This window comes from Ammospiza caudacuta, chromosome 17 (genome assembly GCF_027887145.1).
Source record: "Ammospiza caudacuta isolate bAmmCau1 chromosome 17, bAmmCau1.pri, whole genome shotgun sequence".
Classification (NCBI taxonomy): domain Eukaryota; kingdom Metazoa; phylum Chordata; class Aves; order Passeriformes; family Passerellidae; genus Ammospiza; species Ammospiza caudacuta.
Window position 1 is genome coordinate 13,034,857 of NC_080609.1, and position 26,936 is coordinate 13,061,792.

The 26,936-nt window shown below is 41.6% G+C and overlaps 1 protein-coding gene across 3 annotated transcripts in view; it reads right to left on the reverse strand.

Annotated features, from left to right (window-relative positions):
* The window catches only part of MAD1L1 (mitotic arrest deficient 1 like 1), a 346,806-nt gene extending 320,353 nt beyond the window's left edge, over window positions 1-26,453 (reverse strand). For 2 of the 3 annotated variants that reach the window (XM_058815936.1, XM_058815934.1), the window contains exons 1-9: window positions 26,335-26,453; window positions 25,155-25,308; window positions 23,769-23,909; window positions 21,888-22,067; window positions 20,613-20,737; window positions 19,840-19,921; window positions 18,584-18,714; window positions 17,320-17,434; window positions 16,721-16,782 (exon numbers count right to left, since the gene is read on the reverse strand). In XM_058815936.1, the coding sequence (XP_058671919.1) occupies window positions 16,721-16,782; window positions 17,320-17,434; window positions 18,584-18,714; window positions 19,840-19,921; window positions 20,613-20,737; window positions 21,888-22,067; window positions 23,769-23,909; window positions 25,155-25,304 (986 nt within the window). In that variant the 5' untranslated portion in view covers window positions 25,305-25,308; window positions 26,335-26,453. Of the gene's footprint in view, window positions 1-16,720; window positions 16,783-17,319; window positions 17,435-18,583; window positions 18,715-19,839; window positions 19,922-20,612; window positions 20,738-21,887; window positions 22,068-23,768; window positions 23,910-25,154; window positions 25,309-26,062; window positions 26,078-26,334 lie in introns of those variants that run through there. The other variant, XM_058815935.1, reaches the window with a different exon arrangement.
* Between the last annotated feature and the right edge of the window lie 483 nt (window positions 26,454-26,936).

Here is a 26,936-nt window from a genome sequence, read left to right on the forward strand (position 1 = left end):
TTTTTTGAAAGTTTCTAAAAATTTAATATTCAAAGTGAAGGACAAATAACATTTAAAATGGAAAGTTTAATGGAAGCCCATTAGCACATCAGCTCTAGGCATCACTAACATGAGACACAGCAAGACCTGAGTGCTGCAGTCCCAGCACAAAGCAGTCAACTCAAGCTGTCAGAACAGAAGAGCCCAGAGTGTCACCATTGCTGCAGAGGTGGTGGCACCCCTGTGCTATGATATCCCAATCCCAGCAGCCCTCAGAACCACTCTCCCTGAAAGGCAGAGCACAGCAATCCCACCTCGTTTTGAAATTCTGCTTTATTTCCTTAACACCCAAAGCTCCCAAGCCACACATACAAAGTGTTTCACATCCAAGTTCTTTGACACATGGTGATAATACAATAGTTACCCTCAGACTTGGCAATTAGCACAAATTTAAATAAAAAGCTCTTTCTATGCTTGCTGCAAAAAAAAAAAAAAAAATCAAAAGAAAGAAACCAACACTCTCCATCCCCTCAGACTCTCACTCCCAAAACCAGAGCTGAATTACATAGTCCAAAAGTTTTAACATCAAGAACAATGAATGCTAAGAACAAATGCTGGGAAAATAACTGAGGCTTGGAGCATGCCAAAGGAGTTGGAGCTAAGTGGGTATAATAAACCTGCCTGTGAAAGCCAAGCCCCAATCACCCTCATCCACAAGGAATGAATAATTCATGGCAGGAGGAGATAGAAGCAAATTTTAAGACTTATTCACAGAAAGTGGAACTGCTCAAGTATAACTGCATTACAGATGTAAACAGTGGCATTTCAACAATTTCTGTTCTCCTTTTGCCAGCCTGCTCTCACAGCCCTCACTGAGCTCAGGTACCTGCATCCAGCACAGGGGTCAGAGCAGCCAGAAGCAATTGTGGCTTCCCTGGGTCTGCCAGGGCTCCTGGGACTGGCATTCAGGCGAGGACTGCACTGGTGTCCCAAGCACTTGGGACATCATCCTGGCTTGCTGCTATCATCCAGCTTTGAGCACTTTCAAGGCCTGAAGCTGCTGGGGGAGGCACTAATAAGATCAGATTTGATAAACACTGGCAAAGTTTGAAATGGATCCACAGAAGAGAAAGCTCCTATTCTCTCTGTTAAAAGAAACAAACACCCTTTTCTCACACCACTTTCACATCCTTCCTTTCATTCACATTTACCTTGAAGACCTTGATCATCATGCTGTGATACAGAACTACCCACAAACCAGTTACTTTTCCTTTTTCAGCAAATGGATGCTACAGAACCAACCAGACAATAATAAAAGAATTAAACAGCTTTCCCAAAGCCTTCAAAACATCCACCCTTCTGGAGATCTCCTCCTGCTTTCTCTGGGATCTTCAGCTTCCAGATTCTGCTCACTGCTGGTGTGACTGCAGCTTGGTACAACAGCTCCACCATCAAGGAGAAGGTGCATCAGACCTTCCCAACTCCTCATATTTCACTGGAACTTGATTGGGAAGATACTGCAAGGGAGTCCCATTTATACAGCATGTATTATGTACCTGAGATGCTAAACCTGTCTTTGGACAACAGTTTCAAAAAGCACAAATGAAAGCTGCAGCCATTAAACCACAAAATAATTTTAAGCTGCTGGTGCAGAGCTCCCTGAGCCAGCTGCCTTCCTCCAAAGCTTGTCTGAATTCTCAGGTTTTCCCATTACCTCACCAAGAAAATTTTTTATTTAGTTCAACCATTCTGGTTTAAAACCTGAGCACATGCCAGCCAAAAATATTCTCAAATCTTAGCTCAACTCTCATAGAACTCCCCACTTCAGAAGCACCCCAAAGAAATAGTGCCAAAAATCCACATTTTTTGTAGAACTTGATACCACCACTGTGTTTAATACTAAACCTGTGCAAAGACAGGAATAAAATGAAAGCACAAAGGCATATGGAAAACAAGTCCCTCTGTACTTGAAAGCAACTTTGTAAATGCAAATGCTTACAGAACACTTGGCCACATGCTGAGCATTTACTCTTTGCAGTCATGTATCAAGACCAAGATTTCTTCTCTCTCCTTCTGCCAAAACCTTTTTTCTACCACATTTACTGTATTTTTTTTTAACAACAAGAAAAAAATCTGCACATAGCACATGACAGAGAGAAGACACTGTTCAAAATTTTGTAACTAATGCTTAAACAGGCAAAAAGAGCTTTTTGTAAGTCTGGGTAAGAGGATGACTGGCTGAAAAATAAAAAAGTCACACCTTCAAGTTGTACCTTTCATGTAAGGAGAAGAACTCCTCGATCAACGTAAGAAACACACAAAGGTTCAACAAGCAGGAGCCTCCACATGAAATCACCTCCCTGCACAGGCATCCTGCTGCCCTCTGCACCAAGCCAGACAAACACACCCATCCTGCACTTGCACACCTTTTCCCAGAGAGGACTGGCAAAACCCTGAAGTGATGGGCACAATTACTGTACTAAGAGATTCAAATATATCCTACCAAAAAACCTTTTTGTTGCAAACCCAGGGAACTACGTAAACAAGCCAAATTTTCACGTGCACATTCACCAGAGTCTGTCAAACTATCCATTTTTTAGCAGGTTTAAAAGAAACACTCCAACATACAGCTCCTCAGAAAGGAGAAACCAGAGCTGCCTATTGATTAGGTGTCAGGGCTACCTCAGGAAAGAGAGAAAAAACATAATAGTGGAAACAAAAGTTGCCCACTACATCCTCCCTTCAGAAAGCACAAAGGCTTTAAATACATGAAACCAACCCGACTGTGTAGTTACCCTCTGAAAGGCCGTCAATTACCTAAATTGGGCTGTGTGGCAGGGAGGAATAAAAATGAGACAGGGTCAAAACAGCTCTGGAATTAATTGGGAGGGGAGAGGGTATACTTCAAAAAAGGGGGAGTTTTCATTCTCGCCTGCCTTCCTTCTCCCTCACTCTCCAGCAATCACCATGGCCCAAAGAGACAGCAGAGGAAGATTTCATTAATAAATTTATTTCAACTTTCTTTTCAATGGTGCTAAGAATGTATGCAAATCCATTCATAATTAGGTTTAAAAATTCCATTTCATGGGATAATCAGACTTCAAAAAACTCAATTTTAGTTTTAATCAGATTTTAACAAGGATATTAAGTCCATTTCGTTCAGAAGAGGGAGAAACGGTGAATTTAACACAAAATGTATTCAAGCTTAGCCCTGGGAGATAATTAAATAAAATTAATTTGGCAAGGGTTGTCTGTAAATGGAAACGCTCCAGACAGCAGAGCAGGTTCCTGAAGGAAACAAAAGCAGTTCATTACTGTACAAACAGATACAAAGCTTATTGTTCAGACAGAAGAGAACTGCAGCTCCTCCACAACAGCAGGACAACCTGAGCCCTTGAGCTGCCTCTGACAAATGCAGCAGTGTGTGGAGGAGAAGGTGGTTATTTCCTTCTTGTTTCAGCTAAGTCCCCACTCCCCTGGCACAGCAAGGAGGGAAAATGCAGGGGATAGCATATACAAACCTAACAATTCCAAATTACTAAGCACAGAAAATTATAAGAAACAACCTAGTGAGAGACAGCTCCTTTAAACTCTAAAAACCCACGTACAAACTTGAGGCTGTCAGCAAGATTCTTGCCAGATATGGTTCCATCAAATTCCATGTAGTGATTTAGTCACACCATAGAACTGAATCCAAACTTAATACCATAAGTATCCCATTCTCCCTGACAGAAACCACAGACTGATACAGATGCTAAAACTTTGGTAACTGTCCTTCTGATGCTGGAATTCTGAAGGGCCAAATATTTATTTTGTAGCCCTTACAACCTTAGACACAAAAATGCAGTTCTTTCAATATTGTATATCAGATGTGTCTGACATTATTAACATCAGATGGGTACCAGAGTATGAAAGTAATTTCTGGTAAACACTCATCTGCGCTGTAGATTCAGACATTCTGGTTTAGGTTTTCATGATGTATATTGGTTAAGGGTTTACCTAAACTCTCCTCCAACATTGGGCACTTAAAGTTCAGCTGGACCCAGTGCTGGGCCATCTTGTCCAGACCAGGCTTTTGTCTGGAAAGGCTGAACCTCGAGCTCCCTTCCAATCTGGTATTCTACAAATCTGAAAATCTGGTGACCTGGACACACCACCACTGAAAAGAACAGAATACAAAAACCAGACAGATATTTCTGGAACAGAAAAAGCTATTTTAACTATCTAACTACAGTCAAATGACATTGAGAAAGAGCATGTTTATCTTTAGCAGCTGTCACAAGCCATCCAGGCAGGAGCAAGTGCTTTTCCAAGACCTAGGTCTATTCAATTAGGAGAAAAAAAAAAAATAAGAGCATTTTTTCACTCTTCCTCTCTACCAGACTTGCAAATATATCACTTATTACAAAGTGCCAATTGCATTTCCCCTTGCCAGGTACTTGCAGACAGGTGAGCCAAAAGGTGTTGTGTGACCTTGACAAGTGGGCCAGCTCTCCAGAAGGCAGGTGATGCCTTTGCCAAAGTCACACTGGAAACCATCAAACCTAAATGAAAGGCTTGTCACAAAATAGGCTTGATGCCATCAACCTTGGCTGCTGCATTTGCAGAAAACCACCTGAAGCCACAGAGCTTTATCTCTGGGAGTACAAAGAGCACAGAGTCAAATGTCATTTGCAAACACAGTGGCAAAACTGAGTACAAAAAACTCATAACTAGGTTAAAGCATCTTCTTCTAATGGAGCCAGGAGCAGAGCTGTGAAGCATTCCCAAAAGCTGTCCCAGTTCAAGCTGACTTCTCTAACTGAGGATGCAGATACTGAACATATTCTCAGGCAAAGCCAGACACCCCATTTCTGCCCTCCTTAGAAAAGTTAGCAGGATTTCAAGCCATCACTGAAGAGCTTGATGTGTATCACAGCAAGAGGATGACTGTTTCATTAAAACAGAAAATAAATCAACTTGGTCAGCAGGGAATAACTCAAGTAAATCCAGAATTTCATATTTCTTCCTACCCAAAAGATTTATCTTCCCTTTTACTACACTGCTCATATCAGAGTGTCTCTGGAAGACAGTTTAAACAAGTAATAAGAATTCAAAAGCAATTACAACAAGAACAACTTGTGCCAGAAAATGGTTCTTGCAATAGCTGCCCATTACTCCCTGCAGAGACACAGAAATTGTTAACTCTGCTGACAAGGGAGTTGAGAATAATGCAGAGAAAGGGAGTGAGTAAGGATTGAGTCCAAGAGGCACTAAAAAAGCAGAGAAGAGATGCTCGAAATGTGAATCAATCAATTTCTAGAAAAGACAAAACTCTGCCTTTTGTGGGAAGTTTGGGCTTTGTGACAGATCTGTTCGGATTATATAGCAAGAGGCAGCAGAAGTTGAGAGCAGCTTCAGAGGTTTCTACCACTCTGCTCAAAACGGTTCACGCTCTTACAAAAACACCATTCTGCAGGACATGACTTCATTAGAAAAAAAACATTTTGCAGCAAGGTGATGACCAAAATAAGTGCAGAACATCTGTTTGAAAAAAATAAGCTTTGCCAATGCACTCCTAGAATTTTATATCAGTGGAAGGGAGGGAGAGAAGGTCCCATGCACCTCCAGCTCTTACCTGCCTTGGCTAAGTGGGAGAGCTGGCATGTTTTATTATCTCCTTCCTGCTGAGCAGGTCTGGCTCCATTTCCTACAAGCTGCTCTAACCCCACTGAGAGCTGCATTTGAAAGCAGGAGCCCTGAGCTCTTATTTCAGGTATGCAGGTCAGCACTTTGAAAACAGCCCCCAAGCACTGATTCTGATGTTCACTAAACACAGGGACCCACTCAGCCCCCAACACCTCCCATCTTTGCTTCCAGAATGGGAATCTTTCCAATTATCATCCCAGCCCCAGTGCTCTTGCCAGCCCAATGCAGTGTTTGCTCTCATTCAGGCAGCTCACTTCAGGCTGTGGGTTTTGTAGGTTAAGACAAAAAACACTTTTCATTTTGTCTCAAACACAAAAAGGCATCATTTATAGAAACAGCAGCAATTTAGGAAGCTCACTTCTAATACCTTACAACTTTGTTGAATACTGTTTCAAATAAGAAGGATTATAGCTGAAAGCAAAACATTTTTCTATTTACTCTATGCACACATAAGAGGTCCAAACTGCAAGAGTCTTTACTTTTTAAAAGGGATGGAGGGCACCAACTGAAAATCTTTATGCTTATTTAAAATTCATACTGATGAGAACAAACTTTCTAAAAAAAAAATCTGCTTCAGGTCTTGCTCTGGATTTTTCTATCTAGCCCAAGATAGCACTGACACTGACCAGAAATGGATGAGTAAATAATCCAATCCACCATGCTAATTTCCATGCTATGAGTTATTTTAAAATAACAAACAACACTTACATAATCACAGCTAGTTCAAGAGAACCTTGAGGCACTTATCACATTAATCTTTTAACTCACTAACATTTCAAGTTCACTGTGCCCTTTAAGAAATGTTTGAAAATATTGTGCTGTGCTTTTGCTACTCCAAGCCACATGAATTTTTCTCTCTCCAAGCAATGCATGGACAAAGGTATATTTGCAAGAATATTCCCTTTAATAGAGCAGCTTGTGAGGAAAAAGAATATAACCCAGGTAAAGATAAGCTTTCATCAAAAATATTCAGCGGGAAAGCAGTCCCAAGGGAGGACAGATTGGAGCTTCAGGACAAAGCTTACATAATATCTTCACAGAGCACATAAGCAAGCTTGTCAGAGCAGGAGCACTTTAACAATGCTAAAAAACTGAAATACTGTAATGTTCATACATTTCCAATTTCCTCCTGCCCAAGTTGATGTTGCTATGCTGGCTGTTAGGTACAATTAAAACTGAAAATTAGACCTTTCCTGGCCAATCCAGCACAGAGCTCTTCACTGCACAAGGACAAACCACAGCCAGATGATTCAAGCAGCCCCTTCCCAGCTCCCTCAGAAGCAGGAATCCGTGCTCTAGGCACTGATGAGGTTAAGCACTAACCAGGAGTGAGTCATTCTCAAAACACCATCAAGATAACCTGCACCAAATACACTCAGAGAAGCTTCTCCAAAGATACAAATCATATTTTGGTCTTATCAGAACTGACAGATAAGCTCTTCTTAATAGTTCAGTGCATTTTCCAGCAAACTGCTTATTTCTCAACATGAACAAGGGTCAGCTGCTCTCACACTTCGTGTCCCTGTCTACAGTTTTGTTCTGCATGGGCAGAAAGATGGACATGATCTGCTTTTACTCATTAAACTCCACTATCCCTTCCCCACCTCCAGTTTTCAGAACCCTGGTATTAAATAAAGCCTGCAATTCCAAACTAAAATGTACTGCCCCTCTTCCTATTCTTGAATACATCCCCTTGTTTACAGACTGGCACATACACATTCAAATCAAAGTGGGATTGAAAAAAACCTCCTAGTTTAGGTCCTGTCCAGTCCATTGCTATAATGAACTCATCTCTTCAATAACCCTGTGGAGAAGAAATTTGGATACCTTTGATTCCACTGGAAGCTGCATTCAGAACTTTAGTCTTTCTAAAAGTTACAACACCTCCTTGTAACTGCATTCATGGCAGGGTTACACCAATTTTATTTAAATGCCAGTGCAAGTCTTAGGGATAGCTGGTTTCTTTTCTCACCAGTATGGATCCCCCTTCCTTCTCCTGCCTTCTATCCATGAATTTCCTGGCAGCAATTACATCTCCCACCAGACTCTGTCAGAGGCTGCTCCATTCCACACTCAGGAATGGCTCCCAGGCTCCTTCCAGCAGCCACTTTCTGCATCCCCCACCATCTTCCTCCACACTGGGTGACCAGAACTCTGAGCAGCATCTCCCAAGCCCCTCAAACACTTTCACCTCCAAGGCAAGTTTTCTCCTGGTGAGAATGAACAGTGATTTTAACAAACACACAGCCCTTCTGGTTCTTTCTATTACATGTGCAACATTTTCCAAAAGAAGTTTGCATTCAGCTCCCAATTCCATGGAGCATTGTGCTTTGTTTCATTGAATTTTGTCCCATTTCTGCACTCTAATCCTCAGGGTCATTCAGTTCTGCATATCCAGCTTTTGTGTATTTATGAATCCTCTGAACTTGGCATCATTAGCCAAGTTTTATCAGCACACACCAAATTTTTGCACCAAAACCATTAATAGAAATACTAAATAAAGCAGATCCTAAGGCTAATCTTTGAGGAATTCTACTTATCCTTGCATTTTCCTTTCAACAATACTGAATCTATCCCTGCTTAAACAATTCTTATACATCCTACAATTCTTCTATTAATTTCCATCTCCTCCATGGTTTATACTTTCCCAAGTGGTTCCTGTTTCAGTCAAGTTCAAAGAAATAAGATTTATTGTGATTTATTTGATAACATAATCAATTCTCTAGACAAAGAAAGCTGTTACATCAGTCTGGCACAATCCATCTTGGTATTCCTTGATCCAATGAAGAAGGGAGATTCTTTGCCCTGCAGCTAAAGGCCATGCCCAGGAGTACAGGGGAGCAGCACACAAGAGTTTGAATCCTTACTGAAACATTTTGTTTAGCTTCTGTATAAAAAAAAAGGTTTCTTCACTTAGTGAAGAGCTTTGAAAAAGACATTGCTATGCTAAAACAAAATCATCCCCAAATATGCATTTATGAGATGTGCATTTTTGTTTAAAAGTTTCCCTGCAAAAGCAAAACTTTGGGGGTGAGGGATAATGCACTGCACATCTAAGGGCACACCAACAGCCCCAGCTTAAAATTTAGAGCTGAAATACTGAAAGATGCTAAAATGGAAATGGAAAGGTAAAATTAAAACTGAGCTGGAGATTATAGTGGTTATTGGGTTTTTGGAAACGATCAAATGATAGGCTGAATAAAAATCAAGCACAAGCATTTGAGCCGTCTGACAGGAGCAAACCATCCCCTTGCTGATTAGTCTCTGCTATTTAAATGATAATTTCACTTTAAGGCAAACAGGGCTGCCTAATGCAATCAAAGTGGCTCTTTAGAAGGGTCTGTATTTTTGAAAGCTTCTCCTTCACAGCAGAGTGAGCAGCAAAGTTGGAGCCATTTACACATAACACGGGTCACTACATGCTGCAAGGAGCCAAAGCAACTTTTACCCAACTGTTTTCCAACAGTGTCAAACAATGTTGGCAAGAAACGCAGCAGCAGCAGCTCAAAATGGAGTGTCTGGCTGGTGAGCCCCCCATGGCAAATGAAACACCTGCTATGGAGCAGCCAACACCAGCACACATTGCTAAATTCCTCTCCACACAGTTCTTGGACTCAAACTACTCAAGTTCCTCAAATCACCTTTCAGCAAAGATGGACAGTGTACTAAGCTACTGCTTAACAGCTTTTTCTGTCTCCAGAATGTCAGATCTGTGATCCTGGGAAGACAATCTCTTGAACTGCTCCCAGAGCTTTGAAATGCAAAGCAAGGACAGATATATTTTTGATCTGAGCTTGCTTACTTCTCACTCTGATTATCTGATTATACATTACAGCCTTGCTCTGCTTCAATGTCAGGTGCTCATCTGTTTTATTTTATACTCTTCCCATCTCTCCTTTAGCCTCCGGAGTTATTACTCTGATATATTCAAATGGAAATAAAAGCATTAATGGCAAAGGAGAAGGAACACTAATATTTTTGAACATCAGAGATAAGTACAGCATTCTTTGGAGAAAATTAGTATCAGATAGGAAAGTCTGGCAGAAAGTTTTGCCCAGCATTTAAGTGAAGAACCGTAAAACACAGGCCTACAACACTTAAAGATATCTATGAAAAGTGGTTGCTTTATTAAAACTAAGTGGATAAACCCCAAGGGAATGGGAGAAAACTAAACTCTGGCTAAAGTACAGATTTGACATCCATTTCCAAGCACCACATTGAAATGCAGTCCTCCCAACACCCTCCCAACACTGAAAGTCCACCAAAACTGCATCTGACTGCTCTGGAGCCTGGAGCTTCAAAATTGAGATGACAAAGGAGCATTTTCTGCCCATGAGGCACAATAAGAGTTCTGTCATGGAAAGCTAAAACCTAAGGCAGCATGGAAAGTGAAGAATAATGTACATTTTAAAACAAGAGAACAGAATAATGAAGAACAAAAGAGCTTACAGCAACACTCCAGCATATGCTGCATGTCACATTCAACAGGTGACAGCTTCCTCCACAACTTCATGTAAATACCAGAGGCTTCAGCACATGCACAATTAGTGTGAGAAAACCACAAGTAGTTTTCTCTTCACACTTGTACCTCACTCTAAAGCCAAAGATGGCCTTTGGAAGTGTTCAGGCACCTCCCCCTCAAGAAGCTGCTAGACACTGCTGAGGCAGTGCTTTCATCTTTCACACATGCCAAGCCCTACAAATACTGAGCACGTAGCCTTTATTTCTGTATTTCTATATAAACACAATGATTACCCTCATCATCCCTTCCACATCCCCTGCCCCTGCTTTGGAACAGCACAACTATTTATGCACCAACACAGGAGAGCTGATGAGGGAACAGATCAGGAATGGGACTGCTGTTTCCCATTCCAGACTGCTTTTTTTGCTCTGCAAGGACATCTCTTTCAGCTGCAGACTTCACAGAATCAGAAGGTACCAGGGAGGAACAGAATATTTTAAGACAGACACTGGATTCAGAAGCCCCAGGTGAAACAGGAATGGCAGAGCTGCTCTAAACTGGGACTAACTCATCCTGGCAGAACAATGCAAGGCAAATTCACTCAGCATTAATCCCTGTGCAGAAGCCAAGAGAAAGCCCTATTCTGAGGGATTTGGGGGAATATTAGCAGCCTGCATACACTGGCCGTCTTCAGAGGGTGAATTCTTTGCCATTTCCCAAATCTTCACCTTGAGTAGAAGGCAAAAAAGTAACAGTAAAATGCAGTACTGTGCCTGTACAGGAAAACAGCAGATAACCCATCCATGAGGTAAGCCTAGACATCATACTATAAAAGTTTCTCTAAGAAGCACAGTGCTTTTTGGTTGTTGTTTTGGTTTTTGGTGCTTGTTTGTGGTGGTTTTTAATTACTTGTTCCCCCTACGCAGCATTTATCTCCCTACTGGGTACCCTGGGAATTCCCACTGTGAGGAGACAGTTTGTTTTACACTGGGAATCTTGTAAACAGCAGTCATGCAAATTTCAGTCTGTTCACAGATCATAAATTACAACTATTTATGAAAAACTAAGACAGAACATGAAGCTTCAATATCCTCATACTATGCAAATCCTAATTTTCTCCTCCAATTAGGGATACAACTCTAAAGCTGGGGGCCACCAGTGATCAACCCAGACAAACCAAACTTCTCACCCTCCAACAGAGAAATTGGCACTGTAGTTCAGGGCAGTGGTACAGTTACAAGGGGCAGCCAGCACCAAATGCTTTCAATTAGACTGATTTCTAGCTTGGTGACAAAAGACCACAGGGCTACAATAGGCTATCCCATAAAAATATTTGCTCCACTATGGAATGATCATGCCAGAATTATGGCATTACTGGAACCAGCAACAATAACCCTCAGTCTTGTCTTGATTAGCTGCAGTTAATTAAGTATCCAGAGCAACATGAGTAATTCAAATTATTTCAACATGCACTACTTTGTATATCTGTCAACAGATTTTTTTTTTAACCAGTAACTACTTACTCATAATGGACATTCAGAGAAAGACAAATTACTACCTTCTGAGAAAGGAAAAGATTATGAGCTTCATTCACCACTGCAAAGATATTCAATGCCTTGCATGGAAGAGAGTGCACAGCAGCTAAGCATAGTTAATCAAGATTCAAAAAGGAAAGTAGAGAACTCAAATATCCTCCTTTTTCTTCTATTCACTGAAAAAAAAGAGCACTAATCCACCACTAAATGCAGAATCAAGAAATCCAATTCCCTTTCCCTCTCTCCCCTCCCTTCCCCCAGCTCCCAAAGCAGAATGTGCATAGAAGGACTTCCCGTACTGAGTGTAGCACCTGGGTAATTATGAATTACAACTGTGCAAACCACTGTACTAAATAGAGATGCTTGCCACTTAATTAAACCCTTTCTTAGAGAGGAAATGCATACACATTCACACTATCTCCTCTCTTAATTGGTCTCAGACACTGCAGGAAGTTAGTCCCCAAGATTTGTCAGGCAGCCAGCTCACAGATGTTTGAGAAAGAAAACCAGGTCAGCATTCCCAGGTTCACTTCTTTGGCTCGAGGCGACAGGTCAGCAGATCGGTGTCTGCTGTCTGCAGCTGGCAGCTCCACCAAGGGAAAATGATTCCTCAGCACTGGCCCAAATTCCTGCCAAACTGCACTTCCCTTGCAGGGCTGGCCTGGCCAGTGAGCTCCCCAGAGAGCCCCGGGAGCTCCAGGAGATGGCACTGCTGCAGCCACCTGCACTCACCCTAAAGGCCTCTGTGGGCACTCCCCAAACCACACCCAGGGAACCCCAAGTGTCTCTGGGCAGCCTCACACCACCAGCACCTGCCTGACACCACAACTGCAGTGGGATGTGACTCAGAACACCCAAACCCCTGAGCAGAGCGTCTGAGCTCCACACAAGAGTACAAGCACACTCCTCTTTGATACATCAGCTCCACCTCTAATTTCCACACTGTATTCCATGTCACACACTGTATTCCATGGCCCTTCAGAAAAAGACAGCTGAGATCCCCACTGTGGAAAAAAACTGAAACTATTCTAAAAAGTTGTATGAACAATATCTTTTGGGTTTTCCTACACATGAACACCAAGCCTGAGCTGACAGTACCATTGGCAACAGAAAACAGCTCTCCAAAAAGGAAACACTGACTTAAATAGGCCATGATCAATATATTTGATCACCAATATAAAATAACTCTGCTGTGTATACAAAGATCTTTCAACTCAGCAGATGAATCTGTAAAAACTTTATACTCATTACTTCCATTAAAAAAACACGAAGCAAAATAGCAAACCAAAAAAAACCCTATATCACACCTTACTTTTTATTACCTCAGAAAAGGAAAACAGCTTGGACTAAAACTCCTCTGAAGCTGTTGTTTGTGGCCCACCTGGCAGCCTTCACCCACTTGTATGACTCTTCAGCCAAACTCCAAGCTTTCAAAATTTGCAATCTTCTGCCACTTATGGAATAACACAAAGACAAATTTAGCATTAAACCTTGTCAGCTGCTATCAGTGGCTATCAGTACCTTCAGTATCTGAGTTACTGCCTCAGCTTTAACAAATACCTGATGCACATCTTTTTCCATCACTCAGTACTCCAGGGTATATCTATTTATGGAAAGCAAATCACTTGCTAAATTCATTAGAGGACAAAAACAATATCAACCAAACACAGACAAACAGCAGCAAAAGAGGCTTATTTAGATTAATAGCTCACAGAACAAGCACCCTCATTTTTTATTTGGGCATCCTCTCCATGCTGCACAAGGGAAAGGCAGAACAATAACAGCACTGCTCTGAAAATGCAATTCTAAGGCTTGGGGTGGGGAGAAAAGAACCAAACTGTGAAGAACTCCTATTAAACAACACAAAATTAGGAATGTGTGGTGTAAACATGACGTTTACAATGTCAGCTAGAGAAATAGTTTCATATTCCATTAAAGCAATCTGCACAAACCATTTTCATACCAAGGTACAGCCCGGAGTACTGGGCAAGGAGACGGTGAGAGCATGCAGGCAGCATGAAAGAGTTTAAAAGTTCTGCCGGCAGCAATGGCGAGTTTTCCTGAGCGCAGCTGCCCCTTCCGAGGCTGATGGATTGGATTCACGGCGGGCTGAGCCCCGGCTGCAGCGAGCCCGCGCCTTCCCCTGCAGGACAGCGGGCGCCATCCTGTGGCACTTCTGAGCTTTGTCACCCAAATAAAGCCGCTGCTGTCACCCAAAACCTGCCCCAAGTATTCTTCTGTTAAAATAGATAAACTGTTAATTGGCAGTAGAGGAACTGCCTGGAAAATATCTATAAGCTAATAGTTCACTGCTGAAAAAACAACCGAGTGTGTCACGATTAACGTGGTTTGTCAGTGAAGATGGTCAACAACTCAATTTCTCAAATACTAGATTTTGAAGAAATAGAAACTACATCAGCACATCCTGAAGAGACAGAGTATAAGAAGCTTGTTTTCTCAACACAACCCTTTCCTAATAAGAGTCCTAAAAAAATCTATGTAAAAATATCCTTCTATAGGACAGCACACTCCAAAATAAATAAGACTTTCTGCTCACAGAGCAAGAATTTAGCATTTTGTGGTTTTTATCCATTTACAGCTGAAACCAATTCTACAGCAGAAATATCAAGTCAGAGCAACACATGACAAATGTATGAAAATCCCTGGCAGCATAACAGTAACACACAAAAAAGACCTAGATCCACAATAAAAACCAGAGCCAACTATACTGCAAGGTAGGCAAGAGGAAGCTCAAGAAATCCAAAGGACAAATAACTGAACACAAGAAAGAGGACAAAGATTTATAATGTGTACACATGAACCATATATAACACATATGATGAGTCCTATTTCATTATCTAGCTACTGTTCAGCACAGGGATATTTTGCTATAGACTACAGCTGTCTTTGTTTCCACTGTTTATGAAGAGAGAGAAAGCCCAGGAGCTTACAAGTGGAATCCAGAACAAGCAAACAGAAGATTAGCCAGAGTCAACTGTTAATGAACTTGCTTTCCCCCCACAAGGTGAAGCATTATAAACACTCTTCCATTGTCACCAAAAAGAGACCAGTACTAAAAACAGTTGGATTACCACCACACTCCTGAAAGCTGCACCTCCTTCCCAAGTATTATTACATAAAATTACACTGCAAGGGCTGATCATAAGCCAATCTGACAAAAAGCCTGCTGGGAGCAGGCAATCAGTGAACAGAAACCACTGAGAGCAGACACTGAACAAGCCCTGTGGAAGTGCTGGAGGAAATGAAAAATCATCCTCTGCTAAAACGCCACACGCTGCATGCACTTCCCTTACATCCTCTGTACCCATGAAGAACCTGATAAGAAAAGATGAGAAATCCTAATTTATTCCCTCTTCCCTTTCTTATCTAGTTATTAGCAAACAGAACATTCCTCTGGCTCCTTGGGACAATCAGCCAACTTGTTCCTGTTTCTTTTCTACTATGAGATGGGCAATTAACTCTTCTCAAACTTTCACCAACAGCATTTTCCAGGATCCAACCAGGACAATGATCTCTCACCATCTTCATCACCTTCACAAAAATTAATGTAATTCATGCTGTAAGAAGTCTGAGCAAGAAAAGAAAAAGAACAATAGGGAGGGAGGGGGAAATCATCCAGTCCCAATTGCATGAAAAGATGATCTTTCTCAAGAGCAATTCCCCTTTCTGTAGAAGGTGCCATTAATAGCACTAAACAATATGGCCCAATCACAAAACTAGCACTTCACAGTGAATATTCTGATTTTAAATGAAGGAGTTATTAGACTTCAACAGGCAGAATCACTTGGTTCCATTTCTCTCCCACTGTGAAATTACCTCGTTAAACCTTTAACAGCTTGAGGTAAGTAAAAAGCTTTTACTCCAAAAGGTTTTGTGAAAAGGATTCCTACAATTTCTGTCCATACATTACCATAGGAGACTTAGCATAATTCCATCTTCATCTAAATGTATGGATCCTCAGCAGATGCAGGAGAGAACCTCAAGCTTGCTACCTACCAGCAGGCCTCAGGAAAAGGTTTGTTACCCTCATTAAAAGAAAACACTGAGGAAATTAAGGGAGCTTTCCCAAGTGGGAACACAAGTACTTTTTACATGAAGCAGAGATGTGTCCAAACCATCTGTGCATTTCCAAACAATCCCAGCAGTGTGCAGACACAGCTCTGTGGCTGGGTGTGTGGAATGAATGGAATGGAGACACAACTGGCAAGATGAGGTTCTGCTGCTCATGTTTTCAGCTTTGACCCAGTGTGGAAAGTGATCAATCCTCTTATCAATTATTTACAAAGCATCTCCTTTTCTCATGTAATAACACTGTAAATATTTAGAGAAAATAAAACAGTGTTGAAATATGGCACACAAAAGACTCATATATACACAGAAAACCTTCTGCAGCAGAAGAAAATGATCAAAAATTCCACTATTTCCCACTTCTTTTTATACCACATACACAGGGACCTTAAAAAATCTGGTTCACTGCTCCAGATGTCAGGAGGAGCTATTGAGTACCAGCACACAGACCAGCTGGTGTTAGAAAACACAACTGGGGAGTGGCTTTGACAAAATAACTAAAATAACAACATTTATTCAGCTGCTTTAGGGAAAGTCACAACATGATCCAGCAGCTAATTTTGATATCCAGATTTCAAGGGAAATATGTTTACAATAGTTTGCTACAACAAGCACACATTCTCTTCTCTGGACATCTAAAATTCTTCAAAATTCACTTATTAAGCAAGTGGAATCTCTTAACCAAATAAAAATGCAGCTATACATAAAAAATTTCAAGAATTCAAAATTGATCCCCAGTCTCAAAGACATTACTCAAGGTGACTTGGTGAAAAACATTTCTTAGTTCCCAAAGTTACTTAAAAAACCATGTTATTTTCTTCTCATATATAATAAAATGTACTAGAAGAGCTTCCACATGAAGAAGGGACAGAAAGAAGGCATGGCCAACACACTTAAGAGATCAGTCAGAAGATTAAGAGGAAAGGGCTGAAAAGTCTTACTTCCCTCCAGAGCTGTGAGCACATACCTGATATTTAAGCCAGTGCTCTGATCCAGTTTCTCCCAGCTTTGTAATTTTCCCAGAAGTTTCTAAAGTGAAGATTAAAAGTAGAGTTAGACATAGACACATGTTCTAACAGCTCACCACCAGAGCTGTAACAAAACTCAAAACCAGCGTTTTCTCATAATCCTCCATGCAAAGTCAGTGTCATTCCTTCTCCTGTGGATTTCCTGATCTTATCCAGCATTTTGGGTTTATCATTCTGCAGCCCTGGGTACCCAGGCTCTTCACACACCTGTTTGACACCACCATGTCTGGACAGAGCTTGATGCCAGAAAAAGCCTTTCCAGCAAAAGAAAAGTAACAGAGAAACATCAAGGCTAAAATAGACACTTATGATGAGATTATTCTGTACACAAAATCTCCAGCTGAACAGTAAATATCCCTTTTGCCTTTTACACATTCCTTGCCATGACTCCCCTCATGCTGACTTTCCAGTTTGGGAATGCCTGGTTTGAGTCCATTAATTAAAGGAGGTAATACAATACAGGAAGAGCCTAAAAGTCAGAACAGGCAATAGAGCAAACTCCTGTTCTGCTCATCCACCAGATGTCCCAGCTCCTCACCTCATTTTCCAATTCCACAGTCACGAGCTGTGCTTGGACTTTCTCAAAGCGTTCCAGCTTTCTCTGAAGACTTTCCACTTCCTCTTTAAGCAAACCATTGTTTTCTTTCATTTCCCTGTGATGAAGAGAGACAATTACTAGAGATTCATGCAACTCAATTCCCTTTCCCAAACTTTCAGATATACAGGAATCCCAAGGGAACCATGACATTCAACTGTCTCACTTCTATAACCTTCACAGCAAAGATGCTGCTACCAAAAAAATACAGTTTTATTGAAATTATTTTTTTCTACTCAAAATACCATCCTAATTATGCCCAAACAAGCTGAAGCTTTGTGTCTGCTTTACTATATGTCAAGACAAGGGTAACAAAAGACTCCAAACTCTGCTTTTCAGACTGGCTGGAACACAGTAAGCAGTACAGACGTGGGCTTTGGAGCACTGCTTGGTTTTACTTCTTACTTTTACTTTTCAATAGAGGTGTACAAGGGTGAAATAAATCTGTACAAAAGCAAATGACCTTTAATCTCTTGGTATGTTCCAGTGTAGAAAAACAAGCATGAGAAAAAATTCCAAGACAAGCAATTTAAAATTATAATGAAATAATTACAAGACCAAAACCTAGGAAAATTACTTAAAAAAAAAAAAAAAAAAAAAAAAAAAACTGGCAGGGTGACTCATGTAATTTTTTAAAAAGACAAACAACAATAACAAGAAACACCCAAAACTTTAAGGCAATTTATTTCACATTACATTTAATTCAATTTTTCAAACTGATTGCCACTTTGACAATCCAGAAAGCCTACCATACCCAATGGCTATATCAGAGTTTAGAAATTTAAACAAGACACTTTCTAAACATTATGCTGGAACAACAGGCCTTTAAAACAGTGTTAACAATAACTAAGCAAACCAGTTCTTAAAGGAATGTTCAGCTGCCTCTTTCTTCTACAGGAAATTCTTCCCCCAGTCTGTATGGAGTTCAACAATACATTTAAACATTGCATTTTGTCCTGGGTGGTGATTTTGGATTGTTAGAACAATGAATGCACATTCTGTGAGGCTCCTGTGTTCAAGAAGATTCCTCAGATCCTGTCAGATCCTCTCATCTAGTAAGCACCATGACACTGCTCAATTCATAGGCAGTATTTATATAAAATACTTCCTTCTGAGCTTTCCCATGTGGAAACCCTAAAGAGGGATGTAAAGTGCAGACAGTGCAGGTGTAGCATGTACAGAAGAACACACTGAACCCTTCCTTCACCTGAAGTAGGTATTTTCCTCCCTGAGCTGGCACAATTCACGCTCCATTTTTGGGAAACGAGCCAGTTCTGCCTTCATGCTCTTGACAATTACAGCATCATGTTCCTGCTGGGACAGCTTCTGCTCCAGATCCTGGAAAACACGGGATGAGAACAGGACAGCAATGAGGAAGTTGGAATTTGTAAGAGCTATTTCTGCACTGTACCTTTGATGCTCAAATCAAGGACTGGAATGAAGTTGGAAGGGAACTCAGGAGGTCATGTGGTCCAATCCATGCTCAAAGCAGGGATGACTCTTGCTGCACTTTTAACACCTGGGCTGGTCTCTTCTCTCTACACCTGCTTAGTCCAAGTTCACAACAAAAAAACCCTCAGTTACTCATTAAAATGATCCTCTTCTATCAACTGAACCAAATCTGTGATTTTCTTGTCCTCTATCCCTCCACCAACGAAATGCAGAGGGAAGCATTTGAATGGCCTGTAAGAATTAGGTACAGAAAGAAACACAAAAGTGCATTTCAACATTATGGTAAATGTTGGGGCATTTTCCATTAAAAACCCAAATTATTCAGGGCTGCGTTGCAGACTTATATCTTTTCATTTCAATGGAGAAAGTCTCCTCTTGCTGGCCATCAGGTTGGTTTTACAGCAAGGCAGTGCCACGGTCAGCACTGCTCAAACCAAAGTAACTCTCCACATCTGCCTCTGCTAGGAAGACAGGATAAATGAAAATGATACGCTTCCACCAACCTATGTGCTCATTTGGAAGCACAAAAAGCATCTCTACACTGATGTTTAAGATAGTGTAGTTTTGAAAGCTTTACAAGTAATTGCACTTTCTAAACACAACTGCAGAGGAAGGATTTTCTGGGAAGCAGAAAATAACTGTAGCTCATCACACACCATTGGAAAAAAGATCACTCTACAAGCAGTATTTTGCAGAGCAAATTTCTGCTGTGGCACAAGACCAAAAAAAAGCATTCCTACAGAGCACTGCTTAAGGATATAAATCACCTTTCTATAGAGAAAGCATGCTTTTTTCAATCAATTGATACAATAAAGGCAAAGTGTCATGTTACAGCTAATTGTGGATAGCCTGGCCCACCCAAGCTCAACTCTTGCTAGCAACCAATTCAGGTACTTACATGACAAACTAAACTTTACTTCTGCAACAGCCAGTTTTTTAAAAAGCAATGTTCTGTTTTTCCACTGAAGGAATTAAAATCTAAAGCTTTATATAGATCACAAAGTTTCTTACCTTAATTTTCTGTTCATATTCTGACAGTAAGGCCTGGCTTGCCTGCAGTGTCTGGATTTGCTGACTGGCCTCCTGCCATTTCCTGTCAGATGAAGACACAAGAGGCACTTGAGCAGCCAGAATTCAGGTACCAGAAACAACCCACCTTCACAAGTCTCTGACCAGCAGAGTCAAACAGCACTAACAAGGTAAATGTTACTCATATATAACATTTGCTCTTTCAGTCTCACAGTCATATCAGCTCCCTCTTATTTAGAGGCAGAAATATCCATTCATTTTAATAAAAAGAATCATATTGAGAAAAATACAAAAAAATCAAGCCACTTAACTCTAAGAACAAATATATACTCAGAATAAACAAAAATTCACAACTTAGAAACTGAAGAGCAGAAGTTAGCAAGCAAGAAAAAACACTCATAGCTTTCAATTACCACTCCGCTAAGATTTAAGGTTTCATATTTCTGTTCTGTTCAGTCCATAAAGTTCAGATCAGCCCTTCCCACCCACGTGCCTTCTGGTAACTCTTCACCAAGAACACAAAACATCACTGAGATTTAAAGCTCAAGTTTGTGGTTTTTTTTCCTCAAGGTACAATTAAAATTGCACCTCAGAGTTGCTTTCAAACAACAGCTATAACCTGCACACCCAGATCAAAGAAGCCCTTTGAAGAGCAGAAATCAAACACTGTTGAAAGTTGTCTGAGTGATGACAGCTGCACAAGACTGAGGTTCTGTTTGCCTTTTTCTCCCTAATGTCATTCATCCCTTGCTTACTTTTTTTCAATATCCAACTGCTCCATGAGTTCCTGCTTCTGAGAGTCTTGGCTTGTCATCTGCATTTCTTGGTTCATTATATCCAATTGCAGCTCTGATATTTTTCCATTTAATACAGTGATTGTCTGAATTAATGGGAAAAAAAAAAAAGCATAAACACACAAGGCTGTGACTTTCCAAGCCAGATGATGATAGAAATCATTTCCAACTAAAAAGTAATGACACAATCTTAGAAACAAACCCACACTCCTGCAAAACTTCAGACCTGCAAACCTATCTCAAACAAATACAAGAGAAAATCATTTTGCACTTTATTTGCCATCCAAATTGTCATTTGCATTATCTCTTAAATAGGTAACCTCAAATTTTAAAGTTAGGTGATGTTTTTTTCTAAATATATTAACTCTAAAGAAAAGCTCACAGGTTTGTTTCCAATAGCCATTACTCAGCTCCCTGTAACAGAGAAAGAGAAATATCTCAAAACATCACATATGCAATGTGTCTTCTAGACAGAGAGACAGGTAGAGTTCTCATCTTGATACTGATAAGAATAAAACAGACACATCTTTTAGGTGGCTTTAATTTCTCTAATGTACCATCACTCTCCCCCTGGTTTTAATCACTGATAACTGGAACATGAAATCTGTTTACCTGCTTTATCACATTGCTACATTTCCAGTGACACCAGGCAGGAGCAGGGCTTAAGGACTTAGTGATTGCTGATCAACAGCTGGTACAGGAAAGTTACAAATTAAATAGTTGAACTTAACTATAATGCTGTCTGAGGACATTGAGGGTTGAGAGGATGGTCTGGACATCCAAATATACTGAAACTCTTACCCAAGCATCCATTCTGCAGTAGAATGCACAGGCATTTAAGACCCTTCAGGAAGACACACTTGGTACTTAATGTTGCTCTCATCCACTTTGCCATTCTTTTGACTTCCCTGAACACTTTCCTACATTATTTCCTCCATCACTGTCCCTTTCTTCACACTTCTGAACCCAGATGCTGGATGTTGCATTACACTTTTTTTCTTTTTCTCCATAACACCTTGTCTAAGAAATCTCTTTTCCTTCTGACCTGCTCACTGTATCTGGGTTTGTTTTGATTCTAAACACAGAAAAGACACACACCACCAGGGTGTATTCATTTCCAGGTGATGAACACAATGTTCCAGTTATTTTTTTTAAATCAAAAAGGGCATTTTCAAGTCACAAGATCTGCAAAGTCACCTGGAGCTATGGATGGATTAAAAATTACTCTGTTCTTACCTCATTAGCTTCAGCTAATTTGCTCTCCTTCTCTTGCAGCTTCTTACTCATGGTCTCCATGCTCTTCTTGTAAGATTTGTTCATCTCCATTTGTTCTTTCAGCTTGTTTTCAGCCTCTGCTTCCCTTTCCTGGTACTGTTTTATGCGTGTGAGCAGCTCCTGGTTACGGTCGGCCTCTCGCTGGCCAAGGGAAAAAACACAGAGAGATTTAAGAAGAAAGCAGCAGAAAGGTGAAGCCATTTTTCCTTCTTTTGTCCTCATTCCTCATTACTGTGATCACCAATGGTAATTGCTTCATCATGAAGCAAAGTTACTCAGACTACAGCTTTAACCTAGCAAGGACAAAAATTTATCAGCAGTAACTCAGTGGAATTACCCAAGGAATTACCCAGGGAAATGGAGCTTGAAAATTAAGAGACCACATTTTCCAAATCTCTTTCACTAAGACATGACTGTGAGAATACAGATGTGGCTTCACAGACTCCACTGCACACTCTCCAGCAGATTAAAGATGAAAAAATTCAATCTCCAGTTTAAAGCTGACCCACACACAGCAAATTGACTTTCAGAAACTCAGCCCTCAATAGCTGGGTTAATCAGACAAACTTCCCTCTGCAACTTCTGGAATTGAGGCTATTTAAAAGAAAATATTAACTAACACAATAAATACTCTTGCAGTCTGACAGCCTTTCATATACCATTTCAATTTACTCCTACCACAATTGATCAATACTTATTGAAAAAATGCATAATAAATTGCTTTGCTAATCAAAGCAACTGGAGACATGGATTTGCATAGTAAGCAAGGATTATGCAAAGCAATGTGAGGTTCCTAAAACCTTTATCCACATGACTCAGAAAAACACAGAATCTGAGCAGGGTAATTACCACAGTGCTGGATTAATGCTGCTCCCTTTTTTTGTACCAGTATTTCAAGGGTTTCTGTGACTGACTCAGCTGCATTCCAGTTTGAACTCTTCCTGGCCTAATCCCACATCACCTTACTTCAGAGGAAGGAGGAATTTAGTCACTGACTCTCTATTTCACAACCACACACTAAATCTGTCACCCTCATAAAACACAACAAAACATACTTATTATTTTTTACAGATTTCTTTTTCAATAATCAGCCACACAGAAGACTTTTATTATGCTACAAAAGCCACTGATCCACAGCTTATTCCAGTAATGTCGTTAAGCAAACATATGTGGGCAGAAAAGCAGAACCCAATAAAAGCTATTAGTCCCTGAGTGAGGCTCAGTGTTTTATCAGTGCAGGCTCTCTAGCGTGACACTGCATGCCTGGAACTGCTGCCATTCCAATTAATTACAGTCACACAAACCAAATGCTGCCAATTGTGCCAGCAGAACTTTAAACCCTCTAGGAGAAAAATTATTAAATACTTCTGGGAGAAACATATAACAAATCCCTTTTGTTACTGCTACCCGTGACAACTTGAGGGCTAAGCTAAGAGAATCCAGTGATCAGATCATCAGTCTGTGAACCTAACGAGGTTTCAAGTTCAAACTCTTGTGCACATTAGTAGGTTAGTGCAGGGCACTGAGAGGGGACCTGCAGAGCAGTTCTGCAGATGTATTGGTGCTGGCAACTTGATACCCACACCTGCAGTAAATGCATTACAGAATGACTGAAGTCCTGCTCTGAAGGCAGTGTCCATTAGCAGTTAGAGAACACCAGGCTTGCACCTGCAGTGCACCTCTGAGTTTAGTTTCACTCCAAAAAGAGAGTAACCATACACATTCTGAGACAGACCACTGCAAACCAGTGCACATCCCTGAACCAGACCACTGATGTAAATGCTCTCCATGTGTTCTGGCTTAGGCCAATGCTCCCAAGCCATGAGCAAACACCACACTCACCTCATAGTTCCTGGCATTGGTGTTGGCTGCCTTCTCCAGCTCGATGCGAGCTCGTTTGTGGCTCAGCTCCATCTGCATCTTCTCCCGTTCCACCTGCAGCAGCTGGGATTTGGAGTGGATCTGCCCAGCCTGCTCCTCCAGCTGGCCAGGTCACGTGTGAAAAGGGACATTGCACACCATTAACAGCACAACAGTATCATCATGCCTGCCCTGTACTGCTCAGCTGATATTAATTTGTCATTTTACAAACTATCACCACATTGTGGTACCTCTCACACCGGCTGTACATGGGGAAACTCAGAGTTCAACTCCACACTCAGAAACCCACAGCAAACCAAGGTGAATTGGAAATAAACTAATTCATGGTTCTTAAGTCAGAATTTCTCAATCTCTAGATGCAGCCTGACAAAATCTACTCTCTGTCTAAAAAGCTAATTATGAAGTACCCAAGCCTAAGAAGCACAAATTATGCTCCCAATAAAAGTAACTGCTGAGCAAAATAACACATTTTTGCATGAGCTCTACAACATTACCCTTCATTTATTCATTCAAATTACCTGAGAGCACAGACAATACTAACAGAACTGCTCACATCCTGGTGATGTACATCCAACACACAGTCAATGGAGACTCTAACCAGAGAGAGCTTCCTGCAACTACTGCTGCCACCAGAGATGTAGCACAGGCAGAAAAAGCTTAAATTTTTGTCAACATTCCACATGCAAAGCAGATTTACATTCCAAAGAAGCAAACTTATTTTTTACTTGGAGACTAAAATAGAAATTATATTAAGATACAGAATAGAGAAACTTCATTCCAGCCTAATAAACAGTCCCTGGGATCTAAGATGTCAATTTACTTTATGCTTTATGAGCCTGAAGCAGCTAAGACAACAAAAAAGCAAATAACCCAGGTGGATAAGAAAGCACAACTGGTTTGCATATCAAAGCCACAGCTCAATGCAAGTCTCCTGGATGTGTCCAGGCTAAGAAGCCTTTAAATCCTGAAAAAAGGTAACAAAGTGTCTTACTAGAAAAATGTTAAGATATAAAGCTCCTTTGTTCAGCAATATGAAAACAACTCACAATTTTATTTCCTGAGCTGGTACACAGATATAACCAGCAGGGAATAAATTCAAAGACCTTTCTTAAACTTTTACAAAACAGAAATAAATCTGTCTGACACTGTAAAAAAAATAAATATATTCTGGAAAAATTCCAGAATGGTGACAGAAAGCTTCCTTTGTTTGTTTGTGTCAATTTCTGAACGTCAATTTCAGAACGTCAATTTCAGATCTGAATGAAATTCCCAGCTCCTGGAATCAAAAGGAGCACACAACCACACAGAAATGATACTGCAGGAATCACCAAGATGAGGACTCCTCACCTGCATCCTCTGCTGGTACTGCATCTGTAAGGAGCTCTGAGTTGATCCTGGTGTAGCCATTCCAGACACTCCCTCCATACGCTGGGAAATGAAGTTGTTGAGGGATCTCAGCGTGGAGAAGACAGTGGTATTATTTTCCAAGTCCTCCATGGCTCTGGAAATGGACAGAAAATCATCAGCAAAACACTCAGAGCAAGATGCTTTGCTAAAGAGGGATCCACCACTGCCCTGAGGGAACACTAAACACGAGGTCTTCCAATTTACAGGGTAAAAATCAACCTGCAAATCACTGCTGGGATCCACAGAAAACATGACCCCACCCAGGCTGAAGTTGTAATTTTCTCTGAAATGAGAAAAAAATGCAAGACCACCTCTTCTTCTCTGACCAAACCAAACTCATTGTTCTTCCCCTCAATTTTTGAAGCTGATGGGAGCAGAACTAACTCCACGGTAGCAGCAAACCCTTCCTGCTACACAACTTGTTTCTGGTTTCCCAGAAGCACTTTGGACTCCACTGATCACTTGTATAAGTGAAACTGCATCTCATTATTCATATAATGAAATGTAGCTCTTCCTTCCAATTCAGAAGGGGACTAACTAGAAGAATTAAGGGTGGAGCTCAGAAAAGCCTGCAAGGTTTCCCAGGAGATTTCAGGAAACCTTAGGTGAGTGCCTCCAGTGACTGCACACTCCATAAATCCCCAGAAACACCTGAGAAAGTCCCGGACCAGGAAAAGCAGCCACAACAAGCACATGGCTTGTGGCACACACAGAGCCCTGGGGCTGCACCCCGGGGTCACACTGCAGCCGCTGTTTGCATTCACAGCATCACGAGCAGGCGGCGTAAGAGCGGCGCACAAGCAACAGATCTGCCAAAACCCAAACTGAGCGCTGGATACCAGACACACCTGCCGGCAGCAAGCCCTTTCTCAAACCTATAAATAATTAAGGTGACACTGAGGTGTGGTACTCGGTCCGCTTCAGGAACCCCCGTGGCCAAGGCTGCCCCGGGGCACCGAGAGCGGCCGCGGCGGGCACGGGGCAGCTCCGGGCACCGAGGGATTCGCCCGCACGACTCCGCCAGGGGAAGGGCGGGGTGAGACGGGCGCGGTCGGAGCCCTCCTTCCCTCCCCTCGCCCTCCTTCTCTCCCCTTTGCCCCGTCCCTCCCTCAGCGCTCACCGCCGCGCGCCCCGCTTGGATCTCCCTCCTCGCCCCGGCCACGGGATCTCGCGGGAACTCCGCGCCCGCCTCTCGCGAGAACGGCGGGGCCGGCAGCCGTAAGTGCGGCACTATGAGCGCAGCCCTGCCCGCGCTACCGTAATGTCCTGAGCTCGGAGCGCGCCCTCCGAGCACCGACCCACTCAGCTGCCCCAAATAAGCTGCTGATGATGATGATGATGAGAAAGGCCTGGGAGTCTTAAAACAGCTTCTCGTATAACTCGTGCCACAGTCAGCCTGATAAAAGCAGTATTTAATATGAAATTTGTCACTTTCAGATAAGGCAGCAGCTGAATTTGTTTGTGCGAACAGATTTCCGGCGATTCAGTTATTCTCCCTGCTGGGATCTTAGGAACATTTTGTCTTGCTGCCTGAGAAACACCACTGGCCACACCTAAAAAGCACTGGGGAGATGATCTGCATGGCCATGACCCTTCCCCACTGCCACTGACTGGATTTATGAGTGCCAGGAAGCAGCAACTCCTAAATATAACCCGAGTCTGCAGGAGAGGCAGCAGAGCCATGGGGCTGAACATTCCCAAGGCAGTCGTGCCTCTCTGTGT